This window comes from Lithobates pipiens, unplaced genomic scaffold, assembly GCF_037356315.1.
Source record: "Lithobates pipiens isolate NorthernLeopardFrog02 unplaced genomic scaffold, aLitPip1_a1.2 Scaffold_23, whole genome shotgun sequence".
NCBI classification, from domain to species: domain Eukaryota; kingdom Metazoa; phylum Chordata; class Amphibia; order Anura; family Ranidae; genus Lithobates; species Lithobates pipiens.
The window spans coordinates 217,713,082-217,728,970 of NW_027507785.1; the positions used below are offsets into that span (position 1 = coordinate 217,713,082).

At 43.6% G+C, this 15,889-nt stretch overlaps 1 protein-coding gene across 4 annotated transcripts in view; it reads left to right on the top strand.

Annotated features, from left to right (window-relative positions):
* Positions 1-15,889, top strand: part of TLCD4 (TLC domain containing 4) — a 125,238-nt gene that overhangs the window by 64,480 nt on the left and 44,869 nt on the right. For all 4 annotated transcript variants that reach the window (XM_077452861.1, XM_077452862.1, XM_077452860.1 and 1 more), the window contains one exon: positions 11,626-11,786. In XM_077452861.1, the coding sequence (XP_077308987.1) occupies positions 11,626-11,786 (161 nt within the window). The remainder of the gene's footprint in view (positions 1-11,625; positions 11,787-15,889) is intronic.

Sequence of the window (15,889 nt, forward strand, 5' to 3'; positions counted from 1 at the left end):
AAAATCTAGGCTTATACTCGAGTATATACGGTATTCCAATCTTGGTTTCCGTCACTAGATCCAACAGCCTATGGTCGACCAGTATGTGATCCAGCCGGGAGTACGTCCCGTGCACGGGGGAAAAAAAGGTATAATCTTTTATTTTATCATGCTGCAACCTCCATACATCCATTATTTGATGTTGTTTCAACCAAAGTTTAATCATCTTCAGTGCCTTCATATTTAGCCCCCTAGCCCGGGACATACTATCCCATGATGGCTCCATACAAAAGTTGAAATCTCCTGCGAGGACAACATCCCCCACCTTAAAATCCTCTAACTTCCCCAATACTATTTTCAGATATCTTATAGGGTTTTTGTTGGGGCAATATACGTTTGCTAGGGTGAGAATCTTATCCCCTAATTTTCCCTTTACAAACAGGTATTGGCCTTCAGGGTCTGTCATCCTGTCCATCAATGTGAACTTTATACCTTTCTCGAACCCTATTGCCACTCCCTTAGCCCTCTTTATCGGCGAATCCCCATATAGCCAGTTTGGGTAATTAACCGAGTATAGTTTAATATTTGTATCCTGAGACAAGTGAGTCTCCTGCAGAAATACCACCTCTGCTCTGTACTGCTGTAATTCCTTTAACAATTTGTGCCTCTTAGCCAAAGAGTTCAGACCCTTAACATTGTATGACAAGAAATTTACTTCTATCATCTATATTTTTCCGGTAGGGAGTGAAACGTGTTATGTATTACCTTGATGGCTCTGCAAGATACCTCCCCCCCCCTCCCAACCTCCCCCCCTCCCACCCCCTGGCCAACTCCTGCCCTCTATTATGCAGCTGAGGATCTCCTCCATTCTGCAGACTTTTCCCACTAGGGTGCGAATCCGACCACGACCCCCCGTGTCTGGGTCCCCCCTGCCACCTTCCCCTAAGGGGGAGGGGGGTCCCCTCGCAGATACGGTATGATGTCCCGGGGCCCCACCTGATCCTTCCACCACCCTCTTACCTCCGTCCTCCCACCCCACTCTCCCCCCACCCCCTCCACCCCAGAAAAAAGGGGAAAAAAAAAACAAAAAAACAGGAGTGAAGCAGCAAGTAATAGACCATCAAAAAGTCAGACTCCCCGAATCAGTGTCCATTATGTAAGTCCATTAGGGAACTTTGGGGATCGTTGGGACTGGGATCCCTAGATTGTTACAGAAAACCTCCAGCTCGTCTAGGAATTTTAATCTGAATGTTCTTCCATCTCTCTGGACCAGTAAGGCCGCAGGAAATCCCCAACTGTATCTGATATTTGCCGCTCTCAATAGTTCTAATAAAGGTTTTAAAAGTCTCCTCCGAGCCAGTGTTAATGCCGACAGGTCAGAGAAAATCTGTAAAGAGACCCCTTCATATTGTAACGGGGGTAGCCCCCTAAGCCTGCTCCATATCTTGGCTTTATCTTCATAGTGGCAAAATTTTATAATTACGTCTCTCGGGACCTCTTCCCTCAAGCCTGGGGGTTTCCTCACCCTATGTACCCGGTCGATCTTTAAGTCCTCTCCTACCCCTCTTCCCAATATGGGGTTGAAAATTTTTCCCATCTTAACCCCCAAATCTTCTCCCTGCTGTTCAGGCAATGCTCTGACCCTCAGATTTTGCCGTCTATTCTGGTTTTCTTGCTCGTCCAGCTTATATAGAATGTCCCGCTGATCCGTTTGCAATTTCCTTACTTGCGTTTTCAGTTCTAATATTTCATGGGCCTGTTTTCCTGTTAGTTCCTCTGCCTCTTCCACTCTCCTCAGTAAGTGGCCCATATCCGTCCTGACATTTGAAATTTCTACTTTGATGGTATTTTCAAGTTTGGCGAACATTTCCAACATTTCACTTTTTGTGGGGATTTGAGCGATATCCCTCTGTCCCCTCAATTTACCATCCATATCTGAGTCCGATTCCTCCCCTGAATTAGCCCCCGGGGCCCCTGCTGTCTTGGGTACTTCTCTCTTCTTCTCCTTTACCCCCTGCTGCTTTTTTTCTATTCCGGGGCTTTTTAAACTTGTTTCCTTCAGGTACTTCTGAATCGTACTTGTATTAAGACTCTCTTTTGGTTCATTCGCCTTTTGATTTCTTCCCCTCATGTTCCCCCCTTTTATCCTTTGCCTCCCCAGGATTTATTAAAAAGAAGAAAAAAAAAAATACTTTATTCAGTCTCTCCTTGATTGTGTCACCTGCACTGCACTGAAAACTCCGGCCCCAGATCCACTCTCGCTTAATCTGTGATATTAAGCGGTGGAAAACCTTCCCTTCCTTACTTTTACTGCGATTTTGCATAAAATCAAGATGAGATTTACAGTGCGCTTCCACAGAAAGGGCCACACATTGTCCCGCTTAACATTTCGGCGATCAACCACTATACTTTATACGTGGGACAGATTCATCAAATTGTAGGTATATAACATCTTGCAGGTCATTTATATTTATACTCCATTTAATTCTGTTCAAATCCTGATCTTCAATATTTAATTCTCTGGAATTGGTTCACCGAACCCCTACTGTTCCACTCTGTTCCACTCCTCATTCCCCAGAGTCTCACCAGCCCGGGTCTCCGTGAGCGTTCAACAGGAGGTAATCAGGTCAGGTTCGGATAAAATTCTGCATATATTCAGCATATGTAATCCACAAAAACAAAAGAGAGATAAATACCTGGGGAGGGAGAAGAGTCTCATAGGGTGCTCAGTCCTTGATCTACGTTCCGTATATCACTCCTCTACCCACACAGCCTCTGAAGGAGAGAAAGCAGAGAGTATCCAATTATAGCTCTACTGTCTTCCAGTACACCGAGGTCGTCCTGAAACTTTGATTTGAGTGGTCTGTCAGCCTGGTCCTGGAGCAAGGCTATGCTCGTATCCTCTTTGGGTCTCATGCAGGCACCGCAAGCGCAATACACGGCTATGGAGGGAGGAATCAGCGGTCTTTTTACCAGCCGGTTCGAGCACACTGGGGTTGTACTCTCCTGCTTAAACCGGCCGTATGTTTAATGATGTGAGTGGGATGGGATAGGACGGACCAGGCGGCTTCATTCATGGAGCTCGGCGTCCTTTCCCCTCACGTTGCTCCAGCTGATCGGCGGGACCGCCCCCATCTGCTCACACTAGCGCCGTCATCGGGTCCCTCCCCTCTCTCCCAGCCACATGTTTATTAACAACACTGAAACACTAAAATAAAAAGAAACATTGTTTATTTTTGAATCTTTCTGCAGATGGAAGGGAGGAACAAATGTTCTTCTGTTTAACCCCTTATAAACCCTTAATTTACTCTAATCAGCCTTAATTAACTCCCTATTCTCCTCCATTTAATTATTTTCCTGCTTTTTTTTTTGTTCACATCTATTTTATAAACTGTAAACAATTAAAACTTTTTTTTGTTTGCTTTGTTAGTGAATATTTTTACACATAGATATTAACATATATTTACACATTGCACATTGAAAAAGCGCAAAAAATATATATATTTATTTCATTTGTAAATAAATTTTCAATGCTTTGTACCATTGCTGACAGCTGAAGTGAAAACAAAACACTTGCCGTAGTTATCGGTAATTGGTATCAGCGAGTTGTCAAAAAAATGGTATTGGTGCATCCCTAGTGTCATTTGGGGGGGGGGGGGGGGGGGAGTTGAACTGTCCCAGCATGTTATGCACAACATTAGAAGCTTATGTCAAACATAACCCAATCTTCTAACCACTTGAAGACAAAGCCCTTTCTGACACTATTTATATATATATATATATATATATATATATATATATATATATATATATATATATATATAAAAAAAAGGCCCTACAGATTAAAATGGTGGGTATTGCAATTTTTTTTTCCAAACAGTATTTGCGCAGCGATTTTTCAAACACCATTTTTTGGAAAAAAAACACTTTTTTAAATTTTTATGCACTAAAACACATTATATTGCCCAAATGTTGGATAAAATAAAAAATATGATCTAATGCCGAGTACATGGATACCAAACACGACATGCTTTAAAATTGCGCACAAACTTGCACTGGCGACAAACTACATACATTTTTAAAAGCCTTTACATGTTACCACTTTAGATTTACAGAGAAGGTCTACTGCTAAAATGACTGCCCTCGATCTGACTTTCACTGTGATACCTCACATGCATGGTGAAATTGCTGTTTACGTATGACACAAGGCCGACGCTTGCGTTTGGCTTTGCGCGTGAGCACAGGGGGACAGGGGTCCTTTTTTTATTATTTATTTTGCTTTTTTATTTTATTTTTAAACTGTTCCTTTCATTTTTAATTTTTTAATTTTTATTGTTATCTATGATAGCAATAGGTAGTGACAGGTACTCTTTTTAAAAAAAAAATCGGGGTCTTTTAGACCCTAGATCTCTGCTCTGCCCTCAGAGCATCTGACCACAACAAGATCGGTGTGATAAAATGCTTTCCCAATTTCCAAATGGCGCTGTTTATATCCGGCAAAACCTAAGTCATGAAGTGCTCGTAGTTTCAGGTTTCTTAGGCCATAGAGTTGATTGGAGCTCTTTCTGGTCTCCGATCAGCACTATGGTCAGCTGGCGGAAATACGGACTGCATTCTCAGGTTCCCTGGTGGGACAGGAGAGCCAGAGAAAATCATGGAAGACAGTGGGAGGGGGGAGTGACATTCCCTTCTACTGCTTGTAAAAGCAGTCTAGAGGCTAAGCTGCTAGGATTGCTTTTACATGAAAGCTGACCGCTGGCTGAAAAGAATGATACCCAGATGATAATTAAACCTGCAGGCATCATTTTGGCATAACCATTTAAACTCCAGCAACACACCAGTACGTTGCTGGTCCTTTTTAGGCATATATTGTAATGTTCTTTTTTTCATGTAGCCTGTGGGCTGAATGGAAAAAAGAGATTGATCGGTGGGTATGCCTATCATTAGAATACATCCACCCACTTGTAATGATGGGCATACATGCACCAGTTTTTTTTAACTGCGGTGGTGAAATCACCTCCTACAGTGCTGGAGTCGCTGATTTACGTATCGTGAGAGAAAACGCCGTTGCTGTCAAGATAAATAAATCAGTGCTGCAGCTGAATGGCATAACTGAAAAGCAAACAACCGTAACAATAAAACAACATATTTTTTAGCACAATCTGTGCCTAAAAAATATATGCCAAAGCATGGGGGCAATCCACCCCTAATGTTAGGAGCAAATCACCCCTCCACCCCTGCCCCCATGCTTTGGCATATATCATCTTTTTTTAATTGTGATGGTAAAATCACCTCCTACAGCACTGGAGTCACGGCTTTACGTATTGTGGTAGCAAATGCTGTTGCTGTCAGATTAAATAAACCCGTGCTGCATCTGAATGGTGTACCTGCTAAGCAAATGATGGTTACCAATAAACAAAGTAACATTACTGTACAACAGTAAGACATACCATACCTGCAAAGCAAATACAATAAAACACAGTAAAAATAAAACATGACAGTTAAATACAGTAATAGAGAGAGAACAATAGATATAGAACATAAGAGAGAGAAAAATAGAGAGAAGAAAAATAAAACGACAACTCTTTTTGGCTTTTTTATGTGTGTGTGTTTTTTTTGCATTTTTATAAACTGTAACTGTAAACGTTCTAGATTAGGGTCTCTCAAAATGTGATGGCCATCTCATCTTTCGAGACCCTGTGTAAGTGTGCCCAAGGACTGTGCAATGCTGTATCCTAAGCTAATACTCCACTAGTGTGTGGTCACCAATGCAGAGACCAGGTTGGTCAGGACAGGAGGGACAATAAAAGTGGGTGATAGGCCTATATCCACGTTTTCTGCAGACACAAAATCATCTTTGGGGGTTTCTTTGGGAAGGGGTACCAGGGAAAACATTCCAAAAATGCCTCTCATGCAGCCGGCTCACTGCATTTGCATGGGGAATTTGTATAGCACAAAAGCATTCAACAGAGCCAATTTGAATAAATATACAGACACTTTTTTATATCAGCATCTGGCCTTACGGGCAGTTTGGTACGACACCAACAACTGGTCGTTGACGTCCACACCTCCCATGTTAAGGTTGTATTCGTGGACAGAGAGGGCTTTCGCCCAGTCGCTGTAGGAATTTAGACTGTCATCTGTGGGAAGGAAGGACAGAATGAAAACATTCCGTGTATTCCACTTCACTGCTAACAAATTATTACATTTCAAGCAGGGTCTCTCTCCCCCCATCTAAGTCAGGATTCTACAAGTCGTTGGGGGAAGCCCTGGCAATTAGTTCATACGGTGCCAATTCCACAATCAAAAAGGTGACTAAAAAGTGTCACGCTTGTTAATAATTGTCCACGTACAAGTGGTACCCCTTCCCGAATAAGGGTGACACCAAGTCCCACAGCGCTCCCTATGTAGTCTGTGCAGTTCTCCGGCTCAACGTGACTATCTTTTCCCTTGTAAGCCATAAAACTATATGTAAGGCTGCCCTGTCACAGAGCTTATACATCTTGACCCCATATATGGTATGCTTGCTGGGAAGATACTGTTGATAGACAAGCGGCCAGAAAACTTAATCATGGTTTTATCAACGCAGACAACTTGATCGGGAGTAAACAAGGCTGCAAACTGCTGGTTGAAGTGGTTTACGAGGGGCCGAATTTTGTGGAGCCAATCGTATCCAGGGTCATCCCGAAGATGACAGAGTTCATTGTCATTGAAATGCATGAACCGCAAGATCTGCTCATATCATGTCCTGGTCATGGGGCAGAGAACACGGGCATATGGTGAATTGGGTCAGTGGACCAATATGACCGCAACTCACTTTTTTCTTTTTCCCGCCCATGAGGAGGGATAGGCCCAGGAAGGTCTTAAATTCAGAGACCTTAATAGGTCTCCAATCTCTGGCAACTGGGGATTAGCAGCAATGAATTGACCAGCATACAAATTGCTTTGGTCCAAAACAGATCTATAAAGATCTTCCGTGAAAAATAGTGAATAAAAATCAAGTGACGTAAAATCAGAATTCCGGGTTGGCCAGTGAATGGGGGAAGTACGGATGCTGCAGAAGTGGTAGGCTTCCAATTCAGACTTGCCACGTTACCAAGTGTTATTGCAGTGCTGGATGTACGACCAGGATGTACTAGGCTGCTGGTGGTTGCCAGTTCAGTGGCACTAGTACTGGCTCTCTGCTCCATACGAGAGCCCTGTGGTTCTTGCACCTCAAAAACAGCAGAAGAGTGGGGCTGGGTACACCTGACGTTGGCAGGGACCACTACTCGTCGTCAGAGCTATCTGTCATGGAGCCGCTGCTATCTACTGGTTTCTATTCTGAGCTAGAATCGGACAGATGGGTGACTTCCTCTTCACTCTCATCTGTCAGGCTCAGAAACGTGTAGGCCTCTTCACTAGTATACCTTTGATTGGACATTTTGGCCTCTAAATTTACTGGTACACTAGTGAGACGCACAGGAAAAAGAGCACCTGACTGTCAGCGACTGCTTCAAATGGTACCAAAAAAACTGTTATCGTTAACAGGGACCAGGCCTGACTCTGCGAATGCTGCAGTTATGTGTTTAGTGTTTTTGTAAGTGACAGTGATTGATTGATACTGCACTTGGTTGGGCTGGGCTGGGCTGGGCTGGGCGGAAGGGCTAAACGCAGGTGCTAGCAGGTATCTGGGCTGATCCCGCTAACGCAGTGTTTTTGGGGACCCTAAACTACTGGTGACTCTAGTATAAATCTGATCAGATCAGATAGAGATCCGTTCAGACACTATACCACTAAGGGAGTCGCATGGTGCCTGCTTGGGTGTTAGTGCTACTGGCACTAATCTGACGCTGCCTGGGGTGACGCAGACTCTAATTAATGCTAAAACCTAACTGATATCACCCGCCGGGTGATGAGGGGGTTAAACCATTTATTAGGTAATATACGGTGGGTGCTCTGACTCTAAATAAAAATAACTAGCTAACCAGCGTCACCCATGACACTAATACGGTGATCACTAGGGGTTGATCATGGGGTTAAACCTTTATTGGGGGGGGTTAGGGGGGTCCCTAGACCTATCCAGGGCTACTACAAAGTACCCTAATGCTGATTAGTGTCACAAATGACACCAGTACAGTGATCAAAGAAAAAAATGAACACTGCACTTGATGACACAGTGACAGGAAGTGAAGGAGTTAACTGGGGTGGCGATTGGGGTGTGAAATATGTGCCTGTGTGTACTGTGTCAGTGTAGTGTTGGTGCAACTCACGTTTGGATGTCCTCTCTCCTCTCTGTGGAACGGAAAATAATTCCAGAGAGGGAGATGACATCACTTTCCCTGTCTGTGTTTACACTTACACAGGCAGGGGAGGATTTTATTCATCAGGTCCAGGCCAGAAATCATTGGCCTGGGCCTGGTGACTGATCGGTTCTGAAACGAATCCGATCGGCGCAGCCACTGGTCCAGAAAACGATACTAAAGGAATTTTTTTTTTAAATAACAAACATGTTATACTTAACTGCTATGTGCAATGGTCTTGGATACCCTTGCTTTTGGTTCCCCTGCTGACGGTCCTAGCTCCTCTTCTCTGCTGAGTGCCCCCAATAGCACTCGAGCAGGCTTGCTCCCAAGTCATGCTGTGCGTGTCCCTTCACACACACACAGCGTGGTTTGGCCCCACCCCCCACTCTCTCCTCATTGGTTCACTGGCTGTGATTGACAGCCAATGGCTCCCGCTGCTGTGTGAGCCAATATGAGAGAGACCCGGGAGAGGGGCTCAGGTGTGTATGTATGTATGTATATATATATATATATATATATATATATATATATATATATATATATATATATATATATATATATATATATATATATATATATATATATATATATATATATATATATATATAATATAAGGGGGAGCTGCATCCAGAAAGTTTTTTACCTTTTACCTCAATGCATTAAGGTGAAAAAAAACCTTGAGCCTTTAGAACCACTTTAAGTTACACATTAATTTCTTATATTGCTGGTGAGCTGAAGCGGTGAGACCTCTGAACGCTATAGTAAATAAAGTTGGAAGATGTATGCCTCTGGCCTGAAATTGAGACTCTGTAGTGGGGGGGGGGGGGGGGGGTGACAGTATTTAAAGGGATATATCTCCCAATTGAGGACACAGACAGCAATAAAAGTCTGACACAATTTCTGACCCCTGACTAAACTAGAAAATATGTTTTGGCTGGCATTCTGCTTTATAGGGATAGTTCACTTTTACAAAACAATATGTCTATGCAGGTGAGGGGCACTTGATTAAAATATAAGTTGGATAATGCCGAAAAAACTGGCAGGGATGCAATCGTCCTGTCTTGCCTTGTTGCTAAGGCGTTGCTAAGACACTTCCAGCCATTTACCCCCACCATCACATGATCAAGCTCTCAAGCCCTTGCACAAGTATGGTCTACTATCTCCACTGATGCAGCATCGCTGAGCTCTGAGCTACTGCGAAAAGGTCGAGAGAGCGCATGTGATAGGGGTTTAAATTAGCTGGAAGTGTCGTAACAACATCTTACTAACAAGGCAGGATGGGATGACTGTGGACGTTTTTCAGTCAGACTTCAGGTGGTACATCAATGGTCTACACATATAGCAAGGACATTGGTCAACTTTGGTCAAATTTACATGGTTTGTTTTTGTTTTGCAAAGATAGTTTTGTGGCTCTTTAAGCAGGCTTCATTCACATGGGCATAGGCGTATTTCTGCAGGGAATGCTGACAGAGCTAGCAGAATATCCTTCAAAAAATGCATGCCTAATGTACTGGTGTTTAGACACTTTTGAAATGCGTACAGCAGGGGCAGACTGACCATTGGGCCACTCGGGCACTGCCCGAGGGCCCTGAGCCACTAGGGGGCCCCATCAGGGTTGCCCGCCTCAGTAAAACCAGGGACAAAATCTGTGTTTTTTTTTTTTTTACATCTGTCTCTGAAATGTCCCTTACCGACATCCTTTTGGGCTAAAAATCCTGAGATTATAGCTGCCCCACCTCTCCAGTACCTTCTCAGCCAATAGAAACATGTCTGTGTATACTGTGTGCACATATATGTGTATACTGTGTGTGTGTGCATACTGTGTGGCCCCATAATCTCGGATTGCCTGGGGGCCCCATAATCTCCTATTGCCCAGGGGCCCCATGAGTTGTCAGTCCACCCCTGGCGTACAGTGTTTAGAAGTGTACAAGTCTTCTAATGGCTTACGCGTTTATATACATACTTGTGTAAAATCTGCAGATTTGTGCAGCCCTGGGTACAGCTGTGTCCTACTTTTAGGAACTTGACTAAATGCAGTGTACATTTTTGAATGTAGACACAGCTGTGTGTATGGTGTCATTGATTACTAATACTGCATTTACATGCACACAAAACTAAACTCCATATGCATCTAAATGCAACATTGTTTATGCCCATATGAATGAGCCATAACAGTTAAAGGGTAACTCCACTTTCGTTGGGAAAAAAATAGCAAATAATAAAAAAAATAATATAGCGTGTACAATTGTGGCACAATTCATATTGTAATTTAATGTAATTAAAATTTGACCTTTCCTTTTCAATCTGCAGCTGCTGTCATTTTCTATAAATGCAAAGCAATATGGCTACATGGAGTTGTTCTGTACACACAGTGTGTACTGACCACTCCCTAGAAACATAATTTCCTGCTTGAGTGATTGGCTTACGAAGTGAGGAAGTCTGCCTAAGATACAAGTCAGAATTCAGGCATCCCCTGCAACAAAAATGTAATTTTTGGTGAAATATTTCTTAGGCTACTTTCACACTGAGGCGCTTTACAGGCGCTATAACACTAAAAATAGCGACTGCAAAGCACCTTGATAGAGCCTCTCCTCTCCCTCCTGTGTGAAAGCCCGAGGGCTTTTACACTGGAGCCGTTTACTGGCAGGACGGTAAAAAAAAGTCCTGCAAGCAGCATGATTGCAGCGCTGTAGGAGTGGTGTATACACCGCTCCTAAAGCACCCCCTGCCCATTGAAATCAATGGGCAGCGCTGCTGAACCGCCAGCAAAGCACAGATGTAGCCGCACTTTGCGGGAGGTTTTAACCCTTTTTCGGCCGCTAGCGGGGGTCCACAAAAACAATGGTAATGTGCTGCTAAAAGTAGCAGCGCTTTACTGCCGATGCCCCCAGTGTGAAAGTAGCCTAATAGGAACATGTCTAAAGGGATGCAGGCCCAGCAGCTTTCCTCATTAGTGTCCTGCAGCTGCCACAGCTGACTGATAATTATGAAACCACTCCCATTAGACCCACTCAGCCCAGAGGCACAGACAAACACAAGGATTTCTTCAGAATAACAAAAAGTAGGAATCTGCAACATTACTCCTTGCAATGTACATAGATCACCCAAGGGGGGCAATGTTTTTTTCTCAACAAAAGTGGAGTTACGCTTTAAGAATATTCACCAGAATGTGCAATCAATTATTTCTTCCGATGTGCTGGCAGAGGTCAAGAAATAAAGTTAATGCATCATGCAGCATAAACAATGCGTTTTTATAGTCTATTTAAGTGAAAGATGGGCAATATGCCTTATTTAGATTGTTTCATTTTCTGAGTTTTATGAATACTTTCTTTAACATTTTACTTTTTATTTCTTCATGTAGATTACCATGCCTAATTTCAGCACGCTGACTCTTTGCATCACTGCAGCCGGCTTTTCCATTTCCCAGCTCCTGTTTCATGTAGGCAGCTCTTGGTTCTCAACACGTCTGACTTGTGGCTTCGGCAAACTCAGTTCAAAGCAGAAGATTGAATGGAATTCCAGGTAGTAACTAAAAACACATGTCCTTGTGGTATTAGCTATGCTGTGTACACAATGTACTGTACTTGGCTTAGATATTAACCAAGTCGAGTTATTTTACTTTCACTGCATTCTTTACATGGTTGTAAAGGCTCAGGGTATTTACCTACATGCATCAAGGTAAAAAACCTTCTGTGTGCAGCAGCTCCCCAGCCCCCCAATACTTACCTGAGCCCCATCTCGATCCAGACATGTGCACGAGAGCAGCCTCTCTTCCGTGTCTCTTTCTCCTCATTGGCTGAGACTATTGACTCCTGCTTCTGTCAGTCGCAACCTGTGAGCCAATGAGGAGAGAGCGGGGGCAGGGCCGAGCCATGCTCTGTGTGTGAATGAACACACAGAGAAGCTGCTCGGGAGCGAGCCTGCTATGGTGCCCCCATAGGAAGCTGCTTGCTATGGGCCAGGGAAAGTGCCAATCAAGCATTATCTGTACTTGATTAGCTGCAGTGCAGTAGAGGGCAAGGTTCATTGACCCCTGAAGTCTCCATAAAGGTCCTGTCAACTGGTCGATGCTGTCACATAGAGGGCTTGCTAGCCCCATCGTGATGGCAACAAAGTTAAAGTGGTTCCAAAGGATACATTTTTTATACATAAAAAAACATGTTGTACTTAGCTGCTCTGTGCAGCAGTATTGCACAGAGCAGCCCCAAACTTCATCTTCAGGTGTGTCCAGGTCCTCTTCTTCTGTGTTTTCCACAATAGAAAGCTGCTTGCTATGGAAGCAGATGTGCGGGCTCCCTCTAGGAGGAGTAAGGGCAATACTGCTACTGGGACATTTTTACCTTAGTGTAGGGAATTCATTTTTTTGTGAGCTGCAAAGTAAAGGCATAATGTACTAGTATGCATCGCATACCAGCACATAATGTGAAACTTACCTGCAAACGAAGCCCTCCACTAATGCGTTGTCACCCTGGAGGCCGCATCCATCTTCCGGGTCCGCGGACTCCGGCTGTGTGACTGGCCAGAGTTGTGTGATGTCATAGGTGGCTGTTCCTTTGATGACATCATCAGCTGCATATACAGTAAATATCTCCTAAACGGTGCTAATTTTAGAGATATATAGACCCCTTTCACACCGAGGGCGTTTTGCAGGCGCTATAGCGTTAAAAATAGCCCTCAAACAGCTGCACCATTGTCTCTAGTGTGAAAGCCCGAGGCTAAAGTGGTTAATGGAAGAAAAAAGTAAAAAAAAAAAATTGTAACAAGCCTTTAAAATGAAAGCAATAACTAAAGGTCCCTCATTTATGGTTTACTCTAAACGAATGAGCTTTAAAGGTTTTTAAAGTGTCGCCTATTGATGCCATCATTTTTTTTCAGTTTTTCGGATAGGCACAGTTTTGAGGCATGACACATTTGGTATTTATTTACTTTACACTACTTCTTCTATTATTTTGTACATAAAATTGGGGATTTGATTGTGTGTGTGTGTGTGTAATAACATTAATCTTAGTATATTTTTTCTTGGAAATATAAATTGGATAAGTATTTGCACAAAAAATTTCAACTGCATCTTTATTTTACAAGACTTCTGCTTTCAAAACATATATAATATTTTGTGGTTTTAAGTCATTTTATAGCCAAAAATTCAGATTTTAACGTGTTAAAAAAATGGAAACTGGCTCTGCAGGGGAAAATAGTTACCCCCCTCCTTCCTAGTGTTATGGGCTGTGGGCAGTTCTTTGGTATCATAACAGCCAGTGCAGGGCTGTTAAAGTGGTTGTAAACCCTTACAAACCACTTTGACCTACAGATAAGCCTAGATTAAGGCTCACCTGTAGATCCAAGAAATATCTCCTAAACCTACACGGTTTAGGAGATATTTACAAAAATACAGGCACCGCTGTCTACGGCGCGTGTGCCATAGACAGCGGCGCGCAGGTGCACTGAGCATGCTAATGGTGATAGGTCGTTAGTGGCGACTCCCGTGCGCATGCGGGGGAGTGACATCATTGCTGCTCCGGCGCTGTGAGTGGCCAGAGCAGCAATACCTGGAAGAAGATGGACGCTTCGTGCTAAGGGGACAGCGGTGACATTGCTGGCTCCTGTGTTAGGTAAGTGACACATAATGGGCTACTGTGCGATGCATAGTATCCCATTATGCTTTGCCTTTGCAGGGAGACAAAGAGGAAGTAAATCCATCAGGGTTTACTTTCTCTTTAACCCTGTATTGTATGTAAAGGAGGAAGGAGTGCCACTGAGGCCCAGAGCAGTGCAGGACCAGGCGCACAGATCACGGCGGCCTGCCAGAGAGGGGGGTAAGGTAAGTATTACCCCAGATAATGACACCCAGAAACTTAACAAGTAGTTAAAGCTAGTAAAAGAGTTCTGCTTAAAAAAAAAATCAGCAGCTACAAATACTGCAGCTGCTGGCGTTTAATAATCAGACACTTATCTGTCCCATGGTCCAGCGATTCGGGCACCCTCCTTGCTGCAGCGCCAGCATTGTAACTGTGGGAGCCCGGCTATGGCTTCACAGCCGGGCACCTACTGCGCATGCACGTGGCACGCGACTGGCTGGGCAATCATCTGGGACCTGTGAGGTGTCCCAGATGATTGCCGAGAGGGAGTGTGTAGAGGTGATCTTCCTTCTGATGCCACTGTGCCCTCCCCCCCAAAAAAATGACATGCCAAATGTGGCATGTCAGGGGGTCACCTCCCTTAAAGCGGAAGTTCCATTTTTGGGCATGGTAGTGCCCCACTGCAGGGGTATATTTTCTAATAATTTCTGGAGTCCAGCTTAAAAGAGATGCAAGGTCGCACAGCTGTGTTGTTAGCTTACTTGTGACAATTGTACTCTCATCGCTGACTGGTTACACTGTCCTCTTGTGCCATATGGGATGTTCATTTGGTTTCAGATTATTAGGGAACTTCCGAAGCTTTATAAAAAGGCATTTCTTGGACTGGCTTTCCCTGCAATGCACAAATGCCATTCAGCTTTATATTTCACTGACTGGTGTCCCTGGATGTAATCTAATGCATGCAGGGAGAATTTAAAATAGCTTTCCCCTCTTTCTTGGCAACCAGGCGAGTTAACGTGGCCCTTTGTGGTAAAGAGTTACAAGGGAAAAGAAGCTGATTTCTAGAAGCGCATGGATCAAGATTTTCTAAAGTTATCATCGTACTCTCTAGAAAAGGGGTAGGCAACCTGGGGCCCTCCAGCTGTTGCAGAACTACAAGTCCCATCATGCCTCTGGGAGTAATTGTAACTGCCAGCCTTAAAATGCCTCATGGGAGATGTAGTTCCACAACAACTGGAGGGCCCCAGGTTGCCTACCCCTGTGAAGTAACGGAAATGTCTCATTCATTTAAAATTCCTTCTTTTTATCTCTAGGATCTAAGCATCACACAAATCCCATTGAAGTGTCAATGTGGATTTCAGGAAAATAATGTTATTTCATGTTTGTTAGTGACTTTTCAGAAAGGCTTTCCCCTTTCTGCAGCTGTAGGTTTGACATAAGAGCAGGAGCTGCAAAAGTGACATTTACAAGAATGGGACAGACCATATAACAATGGCAGGGGTTCTTAAATTGCTCAGATTTTATTTATACAAATTTTTCCAAAAGAAACTGCTGCTGTAACTGGTTAAAAAAAGTTAGCTTTAATTTGTGTGTCACTTATTTAAAGTCACTTTAAAAGTACATACCTAGCTAAGATTACATTGCCCATTGATAACCCTTTTGCTGCCACATACCTAAGGCCTACGTTGGCAGCAGCATGGGTATTCATAAATGCACACAGCCACCCAGTCACTTCCACAACCAATGGAACGGATCCTCCCCCCAGGCTCTGTTGTCTCACTAATGGCCAGAGCAGGAAGTGATGGGAATTTCCTCCAATGGGGACATTGTTCTAAATAAGCTTTAGCCCTTGTACACACGTTCAGACATTCCGACGGATCGTGTTGTTGGATAATCCAACTGTGTGTTGGCTACATCGGACTGTTTCCCTTGGAATATCCGACCGACAACGTTTTAGAGCTGGGCTATAAAATTTTCCGACAACATGATCTGATCGGACTTTGTCCGATCGTTTGTAGAGAATTCCGATTGGACAAAGTGCCACGCATG